General features: G+C 39.7%; 1 protein-coding gene across 2 annotated transcripts in view; it reads right to left on the bottom strand.

Moving 5' to 3' along the window:
- Positions 1 to 849: 849 nt before the first annotated feature.
- Positions 850 to 25,767, bottom strand: part of LOC144532465 (cadherin-1-like) — a 31,306-nt gene continuing 6,388 nt past the window's right edge. The window contains exons 3-18 of one of the 2 annotated variants that reach the window (XM_078273240.1): positions 23,864 to 23,952; positions 23,338 to 23,541; positions 21,071 to 21,193; positions 20,001 to 20,156; positions 19,198 to 19,342; positions 18,826 to 18,998; positions 9,990 to 10,118; positions 8,479 to 8,664; positions 8,048 to 8,292; positions 6,247 to 6,389; positions 6,003 to 6,094; positions 5,126 to 5,258; positions 3,845 to 4,063; positions 3,109 to 3,239; positions 2,263 to 2,406; positions 850 to 1,900 (exon numbers count right to left, since the gene is read on the bottom strand). In XM_078273240.1, coding sequence (XP_078129366.1) covers positions 1,685 to 1,900; positions 2,263 to 2,406; positions 3,109 to 3,239; positions 3,845 to 4,063; positions 5,126 to 5,258; positions 6,003 to 6,094; positions 6,247 to 6,389; positions 8,048 to 8,292; positions 8,479 to 8,664; positions 9,990 to 10,118; positions 18,826 to 18,998; positions 19,198 to 19,342; positions 20,001 to 20,156; positions 21,071 to 21,193; positions 23,338 to 23,541; positions 23,864 to 23,952 — 2,528 coding nt within the window. In that variant the 3' untranslated portion in view covers positions 850 to 1,684. Of the gene's footprint in view, positions 1,901 to 2,262; positions 2,407 to 3,108; positions 3,240 to 3,844; positions 4,064 to 5,125; positions 5,259 to 6,002; positions 6,095 to 6,246; positions 6,390 to 8,047; positions 8,293 to 8,478; positions 8,665 to 9,989; positions 10,119 to 18,825; positions 18,999 to 19,197; positions 19,343 to 20,000; positions 20,157 to 21,070; positions 21,212 to 23,337; positions 23,542 to 23,863; positions 23,953 to 25,767 lie in introns of both variants that reach the window. The other variant, XM_078273239.1, reaches the window with a different exon arrangement.

Below are 25,767 nucleotides of genomic sequence, written 5' to 3'. Positions count from 1 at the left end.
TTCGACCTACAGTCTGTTGAGATGCCTATCCAAACGCAGAAACGAAGCACTGTCACACCATAAAACGTTGAGAAAAAAAGATCTGTATTTTGCCGTAATCCAATGACACGGGGGAAAAAAGTAATTCGCAGTGATCAGTAGATCCACAAAAAGGGTCACGGTGTATCCAGCAAAGCCTATACGAGTGTCACATTCACCAGCCAGCTCCAAACAGGTGAACGAGGCCTCTCCACTATGCCGTTTAAACAAAGTGGAATAAACGTATAAAAGTCCAAATCTACACAAAACCCGCAATCAATTAGTAAGCTGACATCACATTTATATACATGGCATTTAGGAAACCTTTATTGCAAGGTTGGCACAGCAAGATATCCAGACTCGTTTTTTGCGTCCTGCTTCTCCCATCGTCAGCCAGGTAATATTTTTTTTTACTAAAGCAGTATATGAAATCTGATGTATTACCTACCACCATTTAGTCGTTTTGTTTTATTTATAAAATATCTGGTCATGCCAGATGTAATTATTCCACTCAGTTTTTAAACAATGCAATTACCCGTTTCAGCCACCTGGGGGGCAGTGCTCCCCCAGCAAACTCATGGGTCAGACCCATCTGGTAGCGAAGGAGGGCCGAGACTAAGAGCTACATGGAAAAACATGCACCAAACAAGCCACTTTGAAATGTATCAGTTTTCATGAACTGAAAGTTGGGTGCTTCTCCAGGCTAAAAAATGTTGGGTAACCCTCCCCTCAACAAAGAATAAAAAGACATGACCCTCCCCTATTTTCCTCCGGTGGTCCATTCCATGAACACCAAACGGTCCCTTAATTAAATAAAAGACCAGTCACAAACACATTGTATTAAGAGTAACTTTATAAAAAAAAAAAAATCAAAATTAACAAAGCGTTCGTAATAAAGTACCATTGGAGGTAGCGCCAAAAAGCATTTAGACATACAATGTGATAAACAGGTCAACTAAGCAGACACTTAACATTTCAACAACCAATTCAACATTTTTATAAAAGCATTTGATACCTCATTGACTACAGCCTCAGAGGGTGATGTAGTGTTGGCTGGCTAGCTAGAATTCCCCTTAATCATTTGTAATTTCATTCCTCAAACAGAAATACAAAACAATGCAATTTAACTGAAGTAGTAGTACAAAACACACACAAAAACAGAAAGAGTGTAAAGTACCGTACGTTGCCAAAGTAACAAATGTTACCAGTGCAACTGCAAATGTATCCAGTGTCACCCAGTAAGCTACAACACCGGCTGAAATATCTGCACAAAATTCATAAATCAACCATGAGCCAGATGATTTGGCTCCAAGACTCAATGAACAGAAAATAACGAGAAAACACAGTCTCCAGACTAGATTTAAACCGGTATCTAAAAGACAGAGCTTTACCATTCAAAATGGGGAACTCATTTATAAAAAAAAAAAAAAAACCTCATACATTTGGCTTCTGAGCAGTGCCTGTTATTGCCAACAGGACTGTACTGACAACAATAAACCGTCAATACCCACAAACAGCATAAAACCCATCTTTGGGCGTACTTGTGTCTAGCTGTACTATACTTTCACTGGGATGCAGTCCTTTATCAGTCCATGCTTAAATCAATCTAACATACATTCAGCCATATGTGCATCTGCCTATCCAAATTATTTGATCTTTGGGACATTTACAGCAAGTCATCATCTTCTCCTCCTCCGTACATGTCTGCCAGTTTCTTGAAGCGGGGTCCCCACTCATTGAGGCAGTTGTAGTCCTGGTCTCCGCTGCTCGATGAGTTCAGAGAGGAGAGGCTTCCTGCATCAGAGCCACCCCCTTCATAATCAAACACCAGCAGAGAGTCATAGGGTGGTGCTGTTGGGTCATTGTCGGCTGCCTTCAGGTTCTGAGAGGAGCAGAGGATATGTTATTTGACATACTTTTTGTATTTTTTTTTTTTTTTTTTTTTAATACAGCAGAATCAAGTCAGAAAAGATGGGGAGAGGATGAAAAGTATCAAAAACCATATTTAAAAAATAATGCCATGACGAACAAACAGGACCATAAACAATTGGACATCAAAAAGGAGCACCATGGGGTTTTGAATTGAATAATGTTGAAGATTGTGTTGACCAATGTGATTTGTGATTTCAAACAAATGTGTTTACCCCCCCTCTAAAAACAATTTATTACAGCAGTAATAAATTACCTATTCTAACAATGTTAGATTTGAATAGGTTTGTATGAGCTCTCGAATGTTTGACTCACATCATCAATGAAGTTGCCAATTTCCTCTGGGTTGGCGGGGCGAGGCCGGTACTGAGGAGCCGGCATGAAGTTCGGCACTACGTCGTTTCTGAACACTTCGGGCCGGTTGTCCAAACCACGGTGGAGAACACTCAGATCAAAGTCCTGATGGTGACACATGTAGGGGTTCACACATAAGATAGAGCATCTTTATTTTAACTAAGACATCCATTTGTACATTTATACAATACATGTAATGTAGCATATCAATATTTTTGCATTAAAATCAGCTCCACTTCAACTATCTAAAACAATGAACTGCTGCGCACAATGTTAATCAGGTAATTTAAATGTTTGCAAAAAAAGAGTTTAAAAAGTTTTAAAAAAAAGGGATTTTTTTTTAAACTTCTTGGACAATTGTCCAATATTAAAAAAAATATTTAAAAAAACCTCAGGTGTTACAGTTGCTTAAATCATATATTTAATCTTAAATGATAGTTGTGATACAATTTTACTAAAGTAGAGGATCATATTGAATTATCACCTGGCCCTAATCACTCGAGTCAACTTCCACTGGGTTTTCCTCCAGAAAATGTGTAAAAAGATGTGGCGCTATCACTAAAAAAAACAACACCTGATCAGGGAACTGATAAGCTACAGATGTTTGAAAACAGTCTGGCTGGTGAACGTCTTTCTATTAATTTTAACTAGGTGCCTGACCAACAGCGCTGCTCAGCTGTGACTGCCAGAAACATGTAGCCAATTTGGCTTGATGTACCTCCTTGATTATTTTAAGTAACGGTATGATGCCCACCTGATTGAGCCCTGTCAGGAAGAAATTAGTCCAAACCTCAGTCTTAAATTTACCTGATCGTCTTCCCCCCCTCCCTCTTCATCATAGTAATAAATGTTGTCTCGGATATCATCGTCTTGCAGTAGAGGTTCCTTCTTTTCTCCTCTTCTCCGTCTTGCAAATAGCAGCAGCAGCAACACCAGCACTGAACATACAGAGCACAAAGCTTAATACAACACACCCATGATTAAGTCATCACAAGTCTAGTCTCACTTTGCCAGACCTTCCTCCACCGCAGCGCTGTGGAGGAGGGTCTGGCGAGTCCACACAGCATTCCAGGATGGGAGAAAAACGTGCTCTGGTTTACTGGCATTTCTTTAAACCAATCCCAATCGTCTTGGGTTGCGCTAAGCGCCATAGGGAGCAACAGCGCCTCTGCAAAATAGTCTCGGGAAGGAACTTGTTTTGGTGTAACGTGTACGTTCAAAAGTTGTTTTAGTCGTGCAACAGAAAACTCAGATTGGACAGATAGTCTAGCTAGCTGTCTGGATTTACCCTGCAGAGATCTGAGAAAAGGTTAACCATAGTCCTCAAATCGACTGGAGTTTAAAATGCCAACACAAAGGAAGCGGAAGGTGACGGACATCCAGCCTAAATGATTGAAATCTAGAGGAATCTCCGTCGGCAATGGAGCAATCCCGGAAGTGGAACGTCGAGGATATAGACTATTACAAGTCCAACCACCTCCTACATCGCAGAGAAAGCATAAACATCTTTACATATACAACGCAAACCAAATATCAGACTTACTGAGCAGCAACAGGATGCCTCCAAGTATTCCCAGGATTACAGGCAGGTCAGTGCCACCTCCCACACGCCCTTTGCATATCACTTCTTCCCCAGTGCAGTCACACACTGTGGCCTGCACCGTGCTGTCCTGCCCCAGGCCCTGGTTGTCTGTAACCCTCAGGACCACAGTGTACTCTCCACTGGCTAGCTCTGTGGCTAAATGCAGGATGATGCCCGTTTCTGCAAGAAAGAGGAAAATTACCATTATAGCCCCTGTGCAGTTGATGTGCCGTTTAAGTTTGTAATTTTGTCTAATTCCAACAATGATTTCACATAAACGCTTCCACAGAAAAGTAAAATAATATTTATACTCTGGCTCCCCACCCAGGTAGATTGATACCTGCCCTAGATAAAATCCGAATTACAAATTTTTTTTCCCCCCCCAATCAACGATGTAATTTTACAGCACACAGACCAGTGGCCTCCAGCCCCTGGTGAACTCACGGGCATGTCACAGCGCTAACAATTCACTTCAGGCCAGGTAGCCAGGCTTACGTTAGTACAACGTTGGTAGTAGCAAAGATCCTCTATAGTAGCACTATAAATAATATGTAAATAGTTATTTCTTTCTAAATTATCTGGTTACGTAGTCATTTTTTCAGTGAATAGTTTATAAACCTTTATTTGACTAGTTAATTACTAAACGTGATGGCATAATGCCGAGCCATCACGTCCCTCGCCACTCACCACCACAAGTAAATTCTCAACCTGTGGAAAACACTGTTAACGCATATCTTGGCCTAAACAAACTAGCTTCTTTGTAAATGCATTGCATGAGGGGCTCATTTTCACTGAGGTGTTTTCCTAAGACATTGCTTACTCTCATGCTGTGTATCGCCTCCCCAATAAACTCCAATCATTCAAATATCAGCAAACAATCTCTTATACCTAAACTAAAGCATCACTGACCCAGTACCTGAAACAACCTGAAATGTGTGGAGCTTACTTACTAACTAGCTTGGGAGAATAGACTACCTTATATATACACACTAGACTTTTTGGCCTGCTGAACAGAACAGCAAAAAACAATGAGGAAAAATTTCAGCTCTCAACAGTGAACATTTTTTTAACCTCTTTCTTGACCTAATTGTTTTTTTGTCTGCTGGCCTTTTAAAACTTAAATGTTTTTTTTTCCCCCCTTGAAATGACCTATAAGATTTCTCCTGAAACGCTTTTGTGGTCTTAACGGCTACTCAAAGCGCTTTTACAGTATAGGCCACACACACACAAAAAAAAACATACTGGATTCGTTCATCCTAGCGGTCCAGTTCTTTGCTGCCATGCCCTGTAAAGAGACGCTGTATGGAGCACCAAAGCCTGGCTCGTCTTTATCGGTTACCGTCAGCAGCTGTTGAGCTGATCGTTTATTACACACCTAGGAAAAAAGAATGTCAGACTTAAGTTTTTGTTTACTCATTACTGCACAACAGTGGCTTTTGTGTGCTATATTTTAAAACCCCTCCCATCACAAGTTTTGCACCCAAAATGTCAATTTAAAATGTTTCTGTATTGAAATTGCTTTAAAAAATAAAAAAGGACCAGTTTGTAGGATTTAGGAGAACCTATAGGCAGTAAAGGAAAGAAAATATTCCTAACTATATTTTTATTACTGTATAAACCACGTGAAACAGAGAATCAATTTTATTAGTTTAAAATGAGCCCTTCATATCTACAGTCAAAGTCCTCTTCCGCGGAGCCCAACATGTTTCTACAGTAGCCCAGAACGAAAGAATAAAGGAGCTTGGTGGCTTGTGTAGCCAGTGCTTAAATACAATAATAATAATAAGAATAATAATAATAATAATAATAATAATAATAATAATAGCTAACATTGTAATTTTATGCAATTTAGGCAATAAAAATGTTGCTTGTTCTAATATGGAAACCTTTCTTTTGTATATTTACTATTGCCGTTTAGTATAAAGCAAAAGTATTTCTTATCCGATTACTCAATTAATTGATGGAATAATCGCTAGAATACTCTATTACTAAAATAATCGATAGCTGCAGCCCTAACCTGAATGACACCATAGTTTTGACTACACACTTGTTGCAATCTGCAACCTCACCACTAAATCCTACACACTGGTCCTTTAACGGTTTGGCAAGGGAGACTCGCCTTGATTGCGCGTTCCTCAACGGTGGGTGCATTGTCATTGACATCTTCGAGCTGGATTGTTAGAGTACCAGTTCCTGTAGCTGGGACTTCATCTGGTGAGGTGACAGACATACATCAGGACAACAACTGAAAATTATATGGAAGCTAAAACATCACAGTAAGATAAAGCCCAAACTTTTTGGCCCTAAAGCAGTGCAGAAAACCAGATAAGCATGTACAAGTTTAAGATTTGCCTCCCACCTACCATTGTCATATGCACCAATGAGTGCTGTGTATTTGTTGTCCTTGACGAAGGCAGACTCTCTGTCCATGAGACTTTTTACAGTAATCAGGCCTGTCTCTTTGGCCACGTTCAGCCAGCCAGCAGGGTCACTAATTATTTTATACCTGGACATAAACAAGATAATCACAGACAGATGTAAATGCTATGCAAGCGACCAGAATACAACAGATTGGATCAGATCACTTGAGTAACACCAGTTAACCTGTAGTAAATACGGTCTACACTTTAATTTCTATTACTTAAAGGTGACTTATGTTTTTTCTGTATTTTCTGTTATATTTTTAATGTTAGAATTAGGGCTGTCAAATCATAAATTTTTTCTTAATCACGATTAATCGCTGAATTTCAATAGTTAATCATGATTAATCGCTTTCTCACGATTAAAATTCAATTATTTTGCACTGTATTATCAATGTAAACCATTTCTTACCAGTGTATCTTGATTGGGAATCAAATGAATGCAAAGGTACTTTATGAACTTGACTTAGATTTATTTGATTTCAAATCAAAAGATGTGCAACAAGACTGAGGTAACACAATCAATGTCTTCAGAAATATAGCTTGCCTTAAGCTTGCTTTTAAAAATGTCAAAATATACAGCAAAAGTGCATGCACAAGATGTCAAGATGGTCTGCAGTTAGTTGCCACCCATTTAGCAAGCGCTTCAGTTAATTTTTTCGATTTAGTTTCATGCACAGGTCTGTGGCACTCTCCAAAATAGTCCACTAGCATCAACCTGATTAGCTTTACTAGCTGCATGCTTAGCTCGTAGAGGATAGCTTAAACTTGAAGTGCTTCGGTGATATTTTAGTTCCATTTCAGGTGCATATTGCTTTTGACTGGTCGACGGAGCCATCCAGGAGTTTTTTTTAAAGTAAAACACGCCATTTAGAACTGTGTTGTTCATCTCCAAAGGCTGTACAGGAGGTAGGAAGTGTCTGTGGCAGCTTGACAACAAGTAAAGATGCCTCAAAAGGGTCAAAATAGTAGCAGCCAAAGATTCTAGAGTGTAGAGTTTCTTCGTAGCAAAGATTATTTGGTAACAGCACCAGTGACGATGTATAATAAGAATCTTTGGTACACGCGATTAACAGAATTATAACGCGTTATGCTCTGTCTTTAATCTCATCGTGATTAAACGCGTTAATGCTGACAGATCTAGTTACAATGCCGGATTTTCATGGTAAACCTGGCCAAAGCTTCAAATGAGGTAAACGTATTTTAGAGAAATCCTCGTGAGGCACTGCATTTCCTTCCATGTTGCAGGAGAGCATGTGAGCGAGTGGGGATGGGCTTGCCAGGAGAGTGAGAGGAGAGATGCAACACAGGCACAGATTTACGGAAGAAATGGGTTAAGTAACGCAACATCAAACTATAACAATATAAATTGTATTGTCCCATCCTATATCTTGTTTGAAAAGATATGGCTATATCTTAAAAAGTCAATATCCTGCCCAGGCCTGGTACTATCAAAGTGTTGACCTAGAATGTACTGAAAATTACAAACTTTAAAATTGCAGCCTTTAAATAAGCTTTATCACATTCACTAAAATCTCAGCTACTCTTACATTTTATCTTGAGTAATACAGTCACCATCTGCAGGCTAAGACATTTTAGTGATGAACGCACTTATTGATGCCTGGCGTTAAAGAATTAAAGGTGTCACCTAAAGTAACACATTTCTTAATCTAATTTTCTCTAGCATGATAATATTGTGTTTCAATACAAGTTGAAAATAAGGAACATCAGAGTTTGATCTTACATGACAGTCTGTTTGCGTGCAGTGTCTGGGTCAGAAGCGGTGTACTGCACCACATCACTGTCAATGGCAAGGTCCTCACGTTTTACCACAAGCTTCTCTACTGGATCAAAGACTGGAGCTTCATTGACATCCCGCACAGTCACCACCACTGTGGCGGTGGCAGTGGGTAGTGAAAAAGCAAAAGGAATCTCATTCTCCACTGCAACCAACAAAGTGTGTGTGCTGCTCTTCTCAAAGTCAAGACCCTGGTTGGATGGAAGGAAAAGCATACTGCTGTAAAACTAAAACGCCCACTTTTTACTTAAATACATAAAAGCGATTGTTATCTTATAAATTGACAATAGGTCGCTGAAAAACAAAAAAAATAAAAGTATAATATCTCTCAACTTTAATATTGCGGCTTATTTGAGAATTATTAGTTTACATCCTACCTTGGCAGTAGAAATTATTCCTTCTTGTTTGTTACTTCCTGTTTTCACGGTAAAAAGTCTTCCAGGATCACCATCGACAATAGTGAACTTGGCGTTCCAGGCTGGGGAATGTGGTTCGTCATCGTCCGTTACTGACATTGTTAAGATCTGAACGTCGACTTTATTTTCATCAATTGCTGCCGTATACTGGGAGAATGCAAGGGATGTGTTAAAAGTGAAATAAAAACAGAGAAAACAAAGACTGGAATTTTTTTTTGCTGTTGTTGCTTGTTTAACAATTTTTTTAAACCTTCAATTTAATGATCGGCATCATGATGCAGTTCATTACTTCCCCGTACAGATGTGAGATTCCTCGATAAATAGAAGTCACACACTCAAAGCCAAAAAGTGTTTAAACTTGCATTTCAAAATCCAATGTATCTTTTCAGAGTGAAAGTTTCATCAAACGTGAAATGCAGTGTTAAAAGAAAAAGGAACTGGCAGTTCATATATAGTCAGCTTTAACCCTTAACCCCAAAACTTTTTTCGACACTTGACATTTTCGTCCCTTTTTCAGAGTTTGTTTTTAGTTTTCACTAACATCAACTTACTACCACTAATTTTACACTACCTTTTGGAATTCATGGTCAATAAACCTCATTTATATGCAATTATACATAATATTTCAGTTCAAAAACTGAAATTATGATTTATTGACTAATAGTTAAGATCAGAGGAATGTATGTTGAGTGGATGAGTTTAGTCAGGATATGGATTTGAAACTAGAGATGGCCCGATACCATTTTTTGCTTCCCGATACCGATTCTGATACCTGAACTTGCATATCGGCCGATACCGAGTACCGATCCGATACCAGTGTGTCATATATTTTATTATGTTCAACAACCTTATACTACTATCCCTGTATGGATGTGATATTATTTCTAATCTTTGTTGTCGGTCTGGCTCAGGTTAAACTCTTTGTGAAACATGAATGCCAAAGAACTTTCTTTTTTTTATCCAGTTTGACAGTCAATTATAACGGAAAAAGAACATAAATAAACTACTTTAACTTTTTAACTACTTTTACTTAACTTTAGGGCTTTATTACGTGGTATCGGATCGGTGTATAAACTCTAGTACTTCCAGATAGCAGCGTTTTAGGCAGTATCGGAGCCGATACCGAACATCTCTATTTGATACCATTTCAATTTTCACCCGAAATTCAATGAAAGTGATCAATTATATTTGCAAAGAGCGTTCCATCCATCCATTTTGGTTAAAAAGAAACCCATATTTCTGATATAGACATTTTTAAAAGGGGTCAAATTTCACCCAAAGACAACAGGAGGGTTAAAGTCACTACAAAAATTGACAACACTGACTATAGTTTACTTCAGCCCCATGGACCCTCTGAAGCTTGACAGATCTGCTATGCCTAGTTATGGTTGCCAAGCTATGCTTGTAGAACTGCGGCTCTGAGGAGTATTTAGCGAACAGTGAATTTCCAGTCAAAAGTACGTTGTACTTACCGACAGCTGAGTGAAGGCCGGAGCATTGTCGTTGCTATCTGTGACAGTAAGGATTACTTTCGCTTCTCCAGTCAATCCTTCTCCCAGCATGTCTGCTGCTTGTACCACCAGAGTGTATTTGGGGTATTTCTGTTAGAAAAGACACACAATATGTTTAACTCATCAACTAATGGCTTAAATATTTTGCTGTCATTTTACAGACTCAGTTGGAGCAGAATCCTTTAAGACACTTCATATAGCTGATATAGCTGCAAAACTAATGAAATTTCCACTAGCCTCAGCTGGTGTGAGGTTACATGATTACACCTTCTCAAGTCCTTTTGCTTTAGAAATTGCCTTCTGCTAAGAAAAGAAGTGTGCTTTTAAAGTGGTTGCAGACAGTGATATGAAAGTACAGTATTGGTCTGAATATAAGACGACCCCCCTTTTTCAAGACCAAGACATTTTTGGATACTTAAAAGCCAAATATTGTTTTCATAAAGAAAATTATTTTATTTGAAAATAATTCTAATAAAAACACATTGAATAAAACAAGGCAGGCTGTTGTTTTTAACATCTTTTAAATAAAATATTTTCAATATCTTTTTAAATGAAAGTGTCACATTTAAAAGTAATGGTAAATATTTCCAAGGCCATCAGCTGAATGAGCATCTCGGAATGGGCATCCCATCATTCAATTTTTCTGTCCGGTAATCACACACACACTCCTGTCAATCTCTTGGAAGCAGCTGCTTTGAGGACCACTGTAACATTTTCTCTAGCCCTTTGCATTTTTAGACAGTAACTTCTCCATGACAATGCCTTGTTGTACTTCTGTTTTAACTTCCGACTTTTAGGCCTTTTTGTAGCTGGATATATCATTTGTTTCATCTATGTATGAATGTGGATAACGTTAGTGATATTGAGATGCTTGCTACAGTTACACTTCTAGTGATGAATCGGCGAAAATACGTTTTATTTCTCTGATTCACTGCTTTGTTCTAGCGTCGCTGGGCTCTCTCTCTACCATATAACGTTACCGCGCTTTCGGGCGCTCGTTGAGGCTTTGTCTAAAACTGCTTTTTCGACCAGCAGTTTGTAACATTAAAATAAAATGGATTATGGATCATTTTATTTCTATAGTTCATAGCTGACTTCTCTATTGGCTGTTAAAACAGGAGACGTCCCTTATGTTCTGTGACTTAAACAGCTGAAAGTCTAGAGCCCGATTATAAGATGACCCCACTTTTTTAGGAAAAAAACCCTGTCCTCTATTTGGACCAATACGGTAGTTATTGTGGTACTAGTACAAGTAGTACAAGGGTAAAGACCCTTGGGATGTCAATCTAAACTCAATATTCTAACTACCCTTAAAATATGTAAAAACAAAACTGACATTTAATGTACTAGCAGCCCAAACTCAAAATATGGCATGTATAAAATCAACAGACCCCACCTTCTACTCAATCGGGGGTGCGTTTTTCATTAGGCAATTACAGTAAAGTGCTCTTTTTGTTAATGCAAAATGAAGGAAACTAGCAAGCAGTGCTGAACCATCATGAGACAAAACCATCTGCAAAGTGATCCGAGGATGCATTTTGGACTTGACACCATAGACCGAAAGATAATGGATAAAGGCAATGATTTTAGAATTCCAAGTGCATTACAGCTACGTTACCACAACAACAAATCTGAAGTCACCAGAAATGAATGAAAAAAAATGAACAACTCAGTTCTACAAAGTACTTCAGGCTAATTGGCATGTTGTACAGTTTCTTCTGCATGGGAATAGGTTTGGATTTCAACAATTCTTGATTCCGATTCATTAAAGGGGTGATAGAACGCAAAATGGGTAAATAGGACATACATAGAACCTCAAAATCCCATTGACACCCCTTTCCTCTGCAAATCTCACAATTTGAAACTGCTTCTGAAAATGGGCAAATCTCAACGAACCACCGAGTTGACATCAACTCAGTGGCTCCTCTCTCTTTGTCACGCCCCAACATTTACATAGGCTACACCACTGATCTGAGATCAGGTAGTCTTCTGAATAGGTCGCGCAGATCTCAGAAATGTTATACATTGTTCAGGCTACCACTAAATTCACTTCTGGAGACTTTATGTGAGAAATCAACTGTGTAGAGGTCAAATATGGGCCGTTTTACGAAAATGTATGGCTAATTGCAAATTTTGTCCGACTGTGTGTCGGAGTTCAGCAGCCGGTGCTGCCTGGGTTGCTGCCTCGCTGCCCGGCCTGTCCTTCACAGAACCCGGCCTGTTGTGAGCTAGATGGAGCTCCATCACGGCCGGCAGCCCACGGTGGTCCATACCCGTGCAGTCACCGTTTCTGGGTTACTGGACTGGGGGCAGGCAGGTGTGGTGGTTGAAGGAGCAGGGGAGGTGCACGGTCTAGGACAAGTTCGAAAAAGTAGGTTTTTGATAAATTGCGATTTTTCACACATAAAAGTCTATGCAGAAATGGCCGTGGCCTATATCACGTGATTCAGTTGGATCCAGGAACACGTGGATGTATGGTTTTTGAATGTCCGATGTAGGGTGTGGGAGTTATAGGGCCAAATGTGTTTTTGTCTGCTATAGCGCCACCTAGTGGTGGAAGTGGGTCAATTGTTGCACCTGAGGTCCTTGCGGAGTTCCAGACCAGTCCTGAAAATGGCTGTAGTTTGAGTTTTAGGCGGAGAAGAATAATAGAAAACAATAGGGTTCCACAGCCCTGCAGTTTGAACCCCGCCGGTTCTTGCAGACTCGGGCTTGGACCCCATAAAAGAAAATCAATACTATTCGAATGTTGAAATTACTATTAAAATGTGATTTTCAAAAATAAATATATTGGCTAACGTTAGCTAATCGCCCTCTTCTCACCTTGGCTAGGTTAGCAGGAGTGAATAGCACAAGGCATTGTGATGTCGAGATCTAAAGCTTACGTTACGTACCGAGTAACGTTACGTACATGGGGAGTGACAGGCTGCAGCAGGATGCGTATATCATCATTAGTTAGCTCGTTCTTGTTTCCAAACTGCGTTGCAAGCTTAGCTGGGAGCTTCATGGAGACAGTTAATGTTAGCTGCCCTACATCTGTCAGTTAGAAGGTAATATACTAAGTCAAAGCTAACAGCTGTATTCTCAGTAACATTAAACGGGTTGCTTATATAAAAAAATCACAAAAATAGTAGTGACAGCACCATTTGGCTTAGTTATCAATGCCGTTAGCATCACAACACTTATTACTTAGTTTGACAAATCATTTTGGATGTGCTTTCTTACATGATGTCATTGTGCTAACCGAGCACCATTAGCATTTACAAGAAAAGTTGCTTTGATACACTTTTATATACACAAATTATTAATTTCTGTTGATTTGTGTTTGTCACTTTTTTTTTTAAGATAACATTTATTTTTTATATTTTTGAACATACAGAACAGAAACACAATTGAACAAGAACAACCACCCTCTCCCACCCCCCACCCTCTGGTCTCGAGGAAAGAAAAACAAACAAACAAAGAGGAATCACACCTTGCCTAGTCGCTTTCCTCCAATTCTTGTGATGCTGAGGTCATTAGGACTGATACTTGTGCTGCTGCGTTTTTCCATAGGTCTATAGTAGATGATTTGGCTTTGTTAATTCTTGCTGTAGAGAGCTCAAGCATAACTATGTCCAGAAAATACACCATCCACTGTTATACAAAGCGAGTGGGGAGGGGGGGGGGGAGCCAGCGCTGAGCTGTCATTTTCTTGGTCGCGAATGATCCAGCTAGCCAAATTTTCTTCCGTTTCCCAAGTAGGTGTAATTTAGAGTCATCATTAAGTAACAAAACATGTGCAATAGGGAGTAGGAATGGCTTTAGCGACGCATCTCTTCTGAGGAGTCTAATATGTCCTATGGCATATGTTATGGATCTGCTGGTGATTTGGGTTCTTGGAACAATGGGAAATGTCCCAAACTGTCTCCCAATTAATTACGTTCCCCTCCAGGCTCAGCTCTCGCTCCCATTTCTTTAGTATTGGGAGTTCTCCTACAGCTACTTGCATCAGTTTAGCATAAATCCTGGACACTAATCCTCTCACCGGAGAATCAACAAGCCATTTAACGAATGGGTGCATCTCAAGACTGTTCCCCCATGGTGCTCCATAACATTTTAGGGCTGATCTTAAGCAAAGATAAAGGAAGAAGGATGTCCTAGGGACCTCAAAGCTAGCTCTCAGGTTTTCAAAACTTAACATACCTTCATAATTGAATAGCTGGTCTAGAGTATAAATACCTCTGTCACTCCACTGGTTATAAACAAAAGGTTTGTTACCAGACATTAAGTGCATGTTGTGCCAAATTGGGGTGTTCAAATGCCACTTATTGGTGTAGCGTAGTTGCTCCTCGACCTGTTTAAAGTTGGTCAATGTGTTGGTGATAATAGGGCCATAGGCTAGCATACACTTCTTTGGACACACACCTGTAAAGGCAAGGTCTTGCAGTCTTAGACTTCCAGTGAGATTTTGCTCTATTTCTCTCCATGGGACTGTAGATGAGGGGTCCATCCACACTGAGGGCCCGTAGCTGAAAAGCTCTGTGGTACACTTTAAGGTTGGGGAAGGCCAGACCTCCCGTGTTTGTGGTACATTGCAGGGTAGAGTATTTTAGCCTAGGCTGTTCATTATTCCAAATATACTGCCGAATTAAGGTATCAAGTTTCTTTTATTGGTGGGGGGTAAGGGGATCATTGTACTTAAGAAATTCACACAAGGAACTATGTTCATTTTAACGACGGCAATCCTGGACCGTAGCAATGCCGTCAGCGCAGACCAATTGGCCAGATCTCTTTGAACACTACTTAGTATAGTTTCATAGTTGTCCTGGACAACTCGCTGTAGTAATGCGTGAATGGTGCCCAAATATGTAATTTTGCTTTGGGTTGGTATTGTATCACTAATAGCTGGTGTCACCTGTCCGTTGTTCAACAGAAAAAGATTAGATTTATTCCAGTTGATTTTATAGCCGGAGATTGAGCCAAATTCGTTAAAGATCTTAAGAATTTTTGGGACAGAGTCCTCAAGGTCAGAGATGTACAGCAAAACATCATCTGCAAATAACGATATTGAGTTATTGGATTTAATCTGGACATACAGATTTTATTTTGCCTCATGGCTTGGGCTAACGTTCAAGAGAGATCGCAAATAGCATGGGAGATAGCGGGCATCCCTGTCTCGAGCCCCACGCAATGGGGAATGGCTGTGAGTGCAGGCCATTGGTTGAGACTATGGCTGTAGGATTCACATATAAAGTATGCACCATATCAATGAATTTGGCTCCCAAACCAAGCTTCTCCATTACTTGCCACAAGTAGTTCCACTCTGGGCGGTCAAAAGCCTTTTCCGCGTCCAGTGATAAAACTGCTGCCGTTGTTGGAAGGTTTTTGGCTTCTTCTATTACATGGAATAATCTGCGTATATTGTCTGCAGCGTGACACTTTGGTATAAACCCTGATTGGTTGGGCTGGACTAGCTTCTCAAAGCATTCTAGGCGTAGTGCCAAGACTTTGGAATAAAGCTTAATATCCGCCCCAATGAGGCTGATGGGCCTGTAGTTTGAGCACTCCATAGGATCTTTGCCCTTTTTGTGTATGACCGAAATTAGTGCAGTGTTGGTTTGTTGATGAAAGGTGCCCCTCTCTATGGCCAAGGTTAAAGTTTGTAAGATGGTAGGTCCTAGTATGTCAAAGTATCGTAGTAGAAGTTCTGATGGAATTCCGTCCAACCCCGGTGTTTTCCCCATTCTTACCGGTTTTTAACGCGGATTTAAGTTCCTCTAACATTATAGGTTGACCCAGTTGTTCTGCCTCCTCTGGGTCAAGAAGAGGCAGGTTTAGCTCTTTCAGGAACTTTTGGCACTGTGTTGGATCTGGATTGCAGGAGGATTCATACAACTTTGAATAAAAGGATTACAAAGTGGCGGTGATATCTTTAGGATTCATTGAGATACCTCCGCCTGTGCGGATGCTGTTGATAGCAGCTCTGGATTCGCTGTTTTAATTTCAGTGCAAGCACCAGGGGCTCTACACCTTAACTACACCGGTGCACAAGGGATATACTAAATCTGTGGCTACTTGTTTTGATATCGACTCGTTTTGACTGCCGAGGTGGTAGCAGCCGGAAACAAGAGCTATGGTGAGTTGTTCAAAACCTCTCTTTTTAGTAAACTCTGGGTACACAAACAATGTTCTCAATGCTCGAGTTCATGTGTAGAGACCCTGGTGATACTTGGAGCAAAGTTTCATGTTGTGTCGAGCCTTCTTAGGGTTTTAAAAATAGCTATTGAGGCTAGCATAAAAGTGCCCCTCAAAAAGCCATTTGAGCGAAAAAACGAAAATACGGGAAATCTTAAAAGTGACGCTTCCGTCCTAAATATGCTTTTAAACTAAAGTTTGACTCGGGTACATTCACAAAAAGACCCTAGCTTGCATTTTGGAGAGAGTTACGCTTTAAGCTCACTGGAGCACAAAATATAATTAATGCGGGAATGAGTGAGGTGACGTGTGGAAAAGGTGTAATTCTTGCTAGTAGGATTGTGCATCCTCCATATGTCTGTAAGATGGTGGGATTCCACAACTGCTTTAAACATGTCCGATATGAGTTTTTGGGCTTTTGTGCGATTTCCTGATCTATCCTGGTTTAAATCTAGTACTGCATTCATGTCTCCCCCTACAATTAGTGAATATTCATTGAGCGAGAGCAATTCATTGGTTAGGCGTGAGAAGAAACTTTCATCATATGATGACAAGATATCCTGCCTGAAGAGTCTTTACTGCTTTTGTCTACAGTAAGTGCGGATTTCCGCGACAGCAGCACGATGGAGCCCTTGGTTTTGGTGTCGTCACCAGATGAGGCAGCAACCTTAAAGTATTTATTCTGTAGACGATTTACATCTCTTTTACGTAGGTGTGACTCTTGTATAAAGTGCCACGTCTATGTTTTTCCTTCTTAAATAATCCAAGAATTTAGCTCGTTTGATCGGCCCGTTTAGCCACCTGATGTTAACTGAAAGGATTGAAAACTCAGCCATCTTCAAAATCGAAACGCATACATGTCTTGAGTACCCTACCGGATTTTGTTGACAAATCTGTAGCAAAGGTTGAACTGTTAGCTCTGAGCAAGGTGTGACAAAAACAAAAAAATACAATGAATCCCCTAACCCTGTGAGACCGCAGACCCCCTCACCTATTTGTAAGATGCGTGACCACATCAAACGCAGTTTGCACAAAACTCCAGCTCAAAATTACACCTCCTGTCTCAAGCCACAGGCCAACCACAACAGGTCTAGTGAACTCCTATGTCAAGCATGAACAATATTATAAACCCCTTCAAACAATTTCTGGACCAAGCTGTGTGAAAAACAGACCAATCCAGTTGGAGCAATAAGCAGACTATGAGCTGAACAGACCGTATCCCTCATGTTCTTTCAGTCCAGCCCAATTGTCAAACTGTAAACTGACCAGCCAGCATTTATCATTTATTTTCAGTCTGGTTAAGTGTCCCCCCCAAAGATCAGCTCCGAAATTTACATACAGTATCCTTAAGATTACCAGCCAGTATTTGTCATGAATTTTCAGTCTGGTTAAGTGTCCCTCCCAACTGCCTCAGTATACTGCTAACTAACATTACCATCGCCAAAATACCCCTGCAAATCAAATCCCCTACTTCACCATTAACGGTCAAGCCACTAAACCTTTTAAATCTCTCTGATGGAGACGAGTCCGCCTACAGGTGGGAAGGCTGACCACCTGGTGCAATCAAAACAACCTAGAGCTCAATGCTCTAAAGACAGTGGAGATGGTTGTGGACTTCAGGAAGAACTCAGCCCCACTTGCCCCCATCACCCTCTGTGGCTCCACAATTGACACTGTGGAGTCTTTCCGCTTCTCACATGACCTCAAGTGGGAGCTGAACATCAGCTCCCTCACCAAGAAAGCACAACAGAGGATGTACTTCCTGCGGTAGCTGAAGAAATTCAACCTGCCAAAGACAATGATGGTCCAAGTCTACACAGCCATCATTGTGTCCATCCTCACTTCCTCCATCACCATCTGGTACGCTGCTGGCACTGCCAAGGACAAGGGCAGACTACAGCGTGTAATTCGGTCTGCAGAGAAGCCGATTGGCTGCAATCTGCTGCCACTCCAGGACCTATACGCCACCAGGACTCTGAAGCATGCTGCAAAGATTGTGGCTGACCCCTCCCACCCCGGGCACAAACTCTTTGACACTCCCCTCTGGCAGGAGGCTGAGGTCCATCAGGACCAAAACCACACAAAGTTTTTTCCCCTCCGCCACTAGCCTTATTAACAAGAACGAAGGGGTAGGGGTAAGGGGAAGGGGTAAGACAGAGCAATGAGATTCAGCCTAAATGCGCCATGACTCAGGTCCCCTTCAAGGCCAGACTAATGTTGGAAATCCCTCTAGTGGACAGAATGTGTAACAACAACCACCACATGCTTATAGTGGCATTGACAATGCATAAGCCTGAGAAGTGTAGTACATGACAGGCTGCATTTGAGCATTAAATATTTGAATATTATTAGAATATATAAAAATAAATGAAATTTGAATGGTATTATCGAGGAAGATTGACAGCTCTAATATGTATAGATTTTTCCACCCCTACCTGTGAAGATCACTCCATGACAGTTCCCATGATCAACTGTATGAGAGCTTAATCAGTAGCTTCATACTGCTACAACATATCTACTATTGCACCGTTTTCCTATATAGAGCACTTATTGGAATAGGGATCATTTCAGTAGCATGAAACCAAGCAAACACTAGTGATATTTGTTTAAAAAGTCTTACCTCTCTGTCTAGGCCACCGGCATTGACTCTGATGACTCCTGTGACTGGGTTGATAACAAACATGAAGTCACTGGGCAACTGTGGATCCTGGCTCATCAGACGGTAGCGGATATCTGAGTTGTCAGTATTTGGCTGGTCAATATCTGTGGCCACAACCTTAATCACCTCAAAATCTGGAGAGAGGGAAGTCAGAAGTGAAAATTAAGTACAGACTCCTCAAAGTATTCAGAGCACAAGGTCTTGGATTTTACTATATAAAGTATAAAGTCAAACAGTAAAAGTGCTATCCTGCTTTGTCTTGTAAAAGTGAAACATACTTTTGAACACTGACATACATCTTTTTCAGGCTTAAATGAGATCCACTGATGGTACCTTTTTTTGAGGCCTCAGGAACTTCTCCCAGAAAGGTGCTTTGAGTAAAGGTAGGTTTGTTGTCATTCTGGTCAATTACTTTCACTGTAATATCCATAGGGGCCTCAGCATTTCCTGAACCATCTGCTACAGCATGGGCTTGAAACTGCATAGGAATAAACACATTTGTATTATAATAATACATACATGCAAGAATATTCCATGTAGATGATCGGGCATGGAAAATACAATAGATGCATACCGATTCAAGAAACCCTGTTATTGACCAAAACGTGAAAGGTGTGGTCATAGTGTCACCATGTCTTTTTATTTATTTATTATTTTTTTTTATTTTTTATTTTTTTTTTAAACTTAAGAGTGAAAGTCTTTAAAACGTACATAAAGTTTGGTTTTGTACAGGTGATACTTCAATGTGATATAACATTTGTTTTGGAACATACAAAAGCATGGTAGGTCAGCAGAAAATTTTATTATCTTGCAGGTGTGGCATGAGAAGTTTCTTTGGACATTTGCTTTTCAGGTGTGAAAATTTGATTTTTGAGTTACATGAATTAAAATCACCCATGTTTTTGCAAAGTATAGCTTTAAAGACAAGCTGGAACGTTGACTAATGTTCTGAATAAACATCTGATTGTGCTGATTAGTAGAACTAGTTTGGAGTAATATATAGCTCTTTCATGTTCAATTCAGATTTAAAACTAATGAATTCTGAAGGGAAATTGAGTACAAAGTGTGTTCAAATGACTACCTGTCTGATCAAAAAAAAGGGTATGCATAAAGCTAACACCAGAGAAGATGCCTACCATGTAGTTGTCTTGTTTCTCTCTGTCCAGTGGTTGTGTGAGATACAGATTACCAGTGTTTCGGTCCATGGTGAAAAGGCCAACAGGAGGCTGATCAGCTCCTGGACCAGTGATGCTGTAAAAGATCTTCTTTATTTTATCCGCATTAGAACGGATCTGGATAAAACACAACAGGCCTGAGTTATACCATTCTCACTTACAACAATAGTTACAATATTGTTAAACAATTGTCACTACAGTAAGAAAGCAATGCAATTTTAATTTATTTGCAAAAGTATTTGAGTTGTACTTGTTACGCCAGGTCGTTTAGAGTAGTCAGCCGATAAAGACTGATACGTCACATGAGGGGGGGGGGGGGGGGTTGGTTGATCAATCTGATTTAGCCAAAACGTGGCTATTTACATTTTTGAGGTACAGTCACCTGGTTACAATATTCTACATCCTGTTACTAAGATCACAAGTCAATTATGTTGTGATATCTGGATAACAATGCATCATATTAGCCATGGTGCACCTGAGAACAACTATGCTCTTTCATTATCACTTACATCAATTACATCTTACATTTTGATTTATCCTGATAACAGGAGGATTACACACAAAAACATAGTAAGACAGAGAAAAAAAAAAGGAAATTCACTTTTTAAACACTTTCAAATGGGTTTGAACCAACCAGATTTAATTGACAAAGCACATCATAGGCTACAATTCACCTGTATCATCTTATAGTGTGGTTTGCTTTATCTGTAAATAATTACTTACAAATTATCTAGTAATAATAACTTTCAATAAAGTTCATAAACCTTTGTTTGATTAGTATATTACTGAACCCAGCCATCAAACGCCACACTGACACATCCGGTGCCACCTACCACCACAAGTAAATTCTCAACCCAGTGGGAAACACTGTACTGTAAAGTTTTTTTAAATAAAATAAACAAAAATAATAATTGAAAGTCCGAGCACGACTGCAGTGAAAACCAACATGAAGTCATTCTTTTCAGAAACAAATATTAAAAATACAATTCAGTACCAAATACTCAGGTACAAGGGGCTTTATTTTCTCTTACTTGAGATACTTTTAGGGGGTAGGGTCCTCGGTCATTCTCAACGACAGTGAGTTCTGGAATAACCCATTCTCTCTTCCTCCTCCTCAGCCCCTCAACCGACGTGGGAAATAGCAGAATGGGCACCTGTTGATCAGATGCACTCTGAAAGAACATGCACATTTGTAACCAGTTATAGTGCAACAGGCACTAGACATTGGATTCTAATTGGCCTAAAAAAACTGAATCAGGCAAATTACAATGACAATGCATAAATATCTGATCATGTTAGTTCTGTAAAAATGCTTTGAAAAGCAGAAAGACTTTCTTCTAGCATCTTTTGTCTAGTAGTTATTGTTCACTGACAAACTGTAATGTCTTACAGAAAGACTGAGGTGCTTCATTCATTCAGGCTAAAACAGAAAACATGGTTAATGCATACTGTTAAACAGATAATGACATTAACTACTAGTAATTGGTAGCAAACTATTTTAAAATAACTGCCTTAAAGAGCAACTTTACCCTGTAATTCTACTAGAACCCCACCTCTCAGCATATTATGAAAAAAGCAACAGAGGGGCGGGAAAATGACTGAAAGATGTGTTGCTACGTGGTATTTGACTCAATGTTGTGAAAACACTGTCTGATAAAGCGACGTAGAGCTGGTAGTCAGAGAGCCAGTGTGTTTGGCAAAGAAGTCTCCCTACAGTGGGAGCAGGGCGAAGCAGAGGGACAGTTGTTGACTCGTTAAATGCCTAAACAAGTAGTCATGTATATCTCATTGGTTGTAGGCTACATTTGCAATCTTATGGACATATATGTGCAAAAATAGTTATTCCAATAGTTCGAAGCTGTGTGTTTTTAGAAGGAACATTCAAACGTCATTTTTGACCAGTTTTGATAGCTCTTATGTGTTTTGGATTGATGAGATGAATCTGAAATGAAAGGAGCCTTGGGTGTGCCTGTCACAGTCGTTTGTTTCCCTCACTCGTTTCCAAGCTGAACAGCCAATTCGCCGACTCAACATGTCGAATCGACGTCAGCGGGACACACCGCATAGACTAGGCCGACGGTTGGCCACTGTCGGCCCAACTAGGACCGGCGGCCAACTATCGGCTTGGTGGGTCAGGGCCTTTACTGTTGTTCAGGCCAACATATCTCATTAACCTTCTGGGGTTGTTTGCCAACAATCTTGAAATTTAGCAAATTCTTGTAAATTCAGCTGCTGGCTGACAAACCAGTGTGTCCGTCTCTCTCGCTGTCAGGAACAAGATTTATTTTATTGAAAATCTCAGGAAAATGTCCAGCCCCCGGGGCACTGAGCTTTCTGAAAACTTAAATAGCCCTGCTGTAAGCTTTGTGCAGTTGCATTTACCTGGGCTGATCTGTTAACAGCCCCTTTTGCAAATTCAGTGTCATTAACCCTCCCACCACCAACCCTTGATAACAAAAGAGTCATTTTAAAATTGTAAATTAGTTGTATAAAACAAGAGAGCAGATGAAAGTATTTGTGCAGATGAAAGTATTTGTGCTCGTTACATACCCAAGACTTCACAGAATCTCCTCAAGTGACCAAAAAGGTTGTCACAATAGGTAAAGTAATTTTCTTTCACAAATTGCATACTTCGAAGTGCAATCATGAAACGCACTACTAGTCTACTTGGCTATTATTGTAGCTAAACCTGTGCTGAATACAAGTCATGTGACTTGGAAAATACTGCCTACATGCAACAATATCAGGCATGCCAAAATTATCTGTGTGTCTGAAAAACCCTCAGACCCCAGAGGGTTAAGGAGGAGCCACGGAAATCTAAGCAGACACATACAGGCTGATTTTGCGTATAAAAAGCAGTTTTTACCAATTATACTAATTATTAGCTTATTATCTTTTTGTACAACATTTGTTATTGCAAAGAGCAGTGCAGGGCCAGCAAAAAATTGCACAGATAATAAATTGGAGCCCTTATATCATCTATTCTGGCTTTAACAAAATAGGTTCTAAAGTTTCATGTAGGCAATAATAAACAATTAAACAGCACTCCATAATAAATGACATCATACAAACTTAAATAGTAATGCTGTGTAGAAAAAAGCATTATCTAAAAATCTAAAACTGTCAATACTGCCTTTAACAATGTCTTTATTGTACTAGATCCTTGATAAACCGCAATTTGATGCATACTCCACTTGCAAAGCATATTTTGCATATATTGTTCTGAAAAAGTTAATTTAGACTACAAATGGGTTTGGAAGTTTCCATTACGCCCCTTTAACAGTGTCTCTAATCCTACCTCTGTGTTATTAGCATACTCCACTTCAGTATGGTGGTGTTGATGGTTGTGGCCACCATGATGATGCTCAACATTTTGGTGGTGGCTCTCATGGTGATGCCCATGGAGCAAAACTCTGACAGGAACACTCATTTTGTGACCTTGTGAGTCCCAGGCGTGGATAATGAATTCCCTGTGTCCATGAATATCAGTCCGTCTTTTTACCTGGAGGGGAAAAACCTACTCGTTATCAAAAGGTCAACATGCTCGCTACAGATTTGGATTCATGCTGTCACATCTTGGAACTCACATGGGTTCCATTCACTAAAATGGATATTACTCATTCTTAATCTAAGTTAAGTCAAAGTTGTGTGTTGTTACCGAATCTTGGATAAACTACCTAAATTGTTGCTGAGAAATTATATTTTCACTGACACAATCCCCTAATAATTTTACTTTGTATTTGTAAAATTATGTGGGAGATATTTGTAGAGGTGAGCATTAGAAACCGCAATTTTACATATCGAGTCTGTTGAACTGTACTGACCTTCAATATGCCATCTGTCTGTACCATGAAATGGCTGTCATCACTGCTGAAAACAAATCTTGTGCGGTCTGTGCAGTCAGTGAAGGCCACTGTAATTAGACAGAAGAAATTGTCATCCATTACAAATGCAGTACATAAAGAAAACAAAAAACAGAACAAAGTAATGTACATCCTTTTAATCCGTTTACATTCTACAAGTCCTACTTTGTCATTACTTGACATTCAAAGTGACCTTTAACAAATAATGACGTACAAATGAGATGGATCCATCAACATTTTATTAAATTCATTTAAAAAGAGTCATCTGTCATATGTTGCTAGGTACGTCTGACGCATTAAATCCGAAAGAACGCAGTAAACTCATTATTGACGTGTCCAATGTTTCCCACACAAACTTTACTTGGGGCAGGCCGCTCAGGTAGGCTATATATTATTTGGCGACCCTTAAGGACAATATATAAAGTGCTATACATGTGTTAGTGGTTCTAACAATGGCAGACTGGTCAAGGACAAATACACCTTTAATTATTTTAGTTGATTTATATCCTTTAGTATTCTTTAACAAAGAACCATGTATGTTCCTCTTCCATCTGCACTGTATTTGGCATTCTTGACACACAATATGTGTTCTCTCCAGTGAACCGGGACTATAATTTGGGAGGATTGAATAATTATAGGTTTTTATAATTGTACAATCCCCTCCTTAATTATAGTCTTATTTCACTGGACCAGTAACTATATAGCCTAGTTGAGGCGAATGTACATACTACAATTCATGAAACAACAAGGAGAGGACACCTCAATGGTTTTTGATCCTATATTTTGCTGGGGGGAAATAACGGATGAATACACTGTGTTACAATCATTGTTTACAGTGTGCATTTAGGCTATCACTTAATTATCTTTATAGTTTATATATTTCAGGCCAATTTCTTCAGTGTCTCTTTTCTATGTCCATATAGATATGGGCCTACGAGAAGTAAAGCATATAATATATAAAGAAGGAAACTGCCTCTTTTTTATGTGTCCTCCCTGTGTCTCTTTTTTTTTTTTGAGAACAAGCGTGGCAGAAGCGGACCGATTGAATGATATATCCAAAAATATACATTTACAAACTACTGCTCTTAAATGAAACCATTCAAGGAGTTTGGCCATTTATTTCCACAAACGAACTGTTGTACACGTTGACTGAAAAGCGAGCAGTGGGAGTAAATATGTTACTTAGGTAATTTATATTTTAGCCCATACGAGAGAGGGAGAGACAGTGAGAGAGAGAGATATGTACACATCACAATCTAGCATTGTAGATTAGTGGTTGTAATTGATCTTCATGGTAAATTTCCTGAGTGACATTAGGCTGTCTTCTGCTCACTTTTAAAGGCAAAGAGTACAACTGCTCATTTGTGCAAATAATTAGCCTAACTCCTTGAATGGTATGGCGGTGATAGTGGTCAGTAAATGTATATTTTTGGGCTATTTACACATTCAGTCAGTCCGTGAGCGTCTCCCCTCGCTTTCATTACAGCGGCCGCGTTTCTTTTTTACAAATAATGTATTTCACGTTGTCATAATTCCATATGAAGCTGCTGCTCACTCTGTAAAGTATGCACAACACGTATTCTTCATTTTTGCTAGCTAGCTCCTCTGCTCATCAACTCCTCGATCATAACCTACTGTAACTTTCACCACTGCTCGTTAAATACCCATTTTACACCCAGGGCTCAACCAGGGTTATACCAAGGTCGACTTTGTGTCGTTTTTCCATTGAACACAATGTTGTTTTTTTTTCCACAGCACACTGGCGGGGAGAGGGATTTCTAAAGTGCACTTTCTGTCCTTGAAAACTCATAAAATAAATGGTAGGACAGAAAATGTTAGGGGTTTTAAAACCATGACTTTTTCAA

The sequence above is a fragment of the Sander vitreus genome, chromosome 17, assembly GCF_031162955.1.
Source record: "Sander vitreus isolate 19-12246 chromosome 17, sanVit1, whole genome shotgun sequence".
Classification (NCBI taxonomy): Eukaryota; Metazoa; Chordata; class Actinopteri; order Perciformes; family Percidae; genus Sander; species Sander vitreus.
Note: the sequence above shows the minus strand (reverse complement) of the source record. Positions and strands in the feature narration are given on the sequence as shown.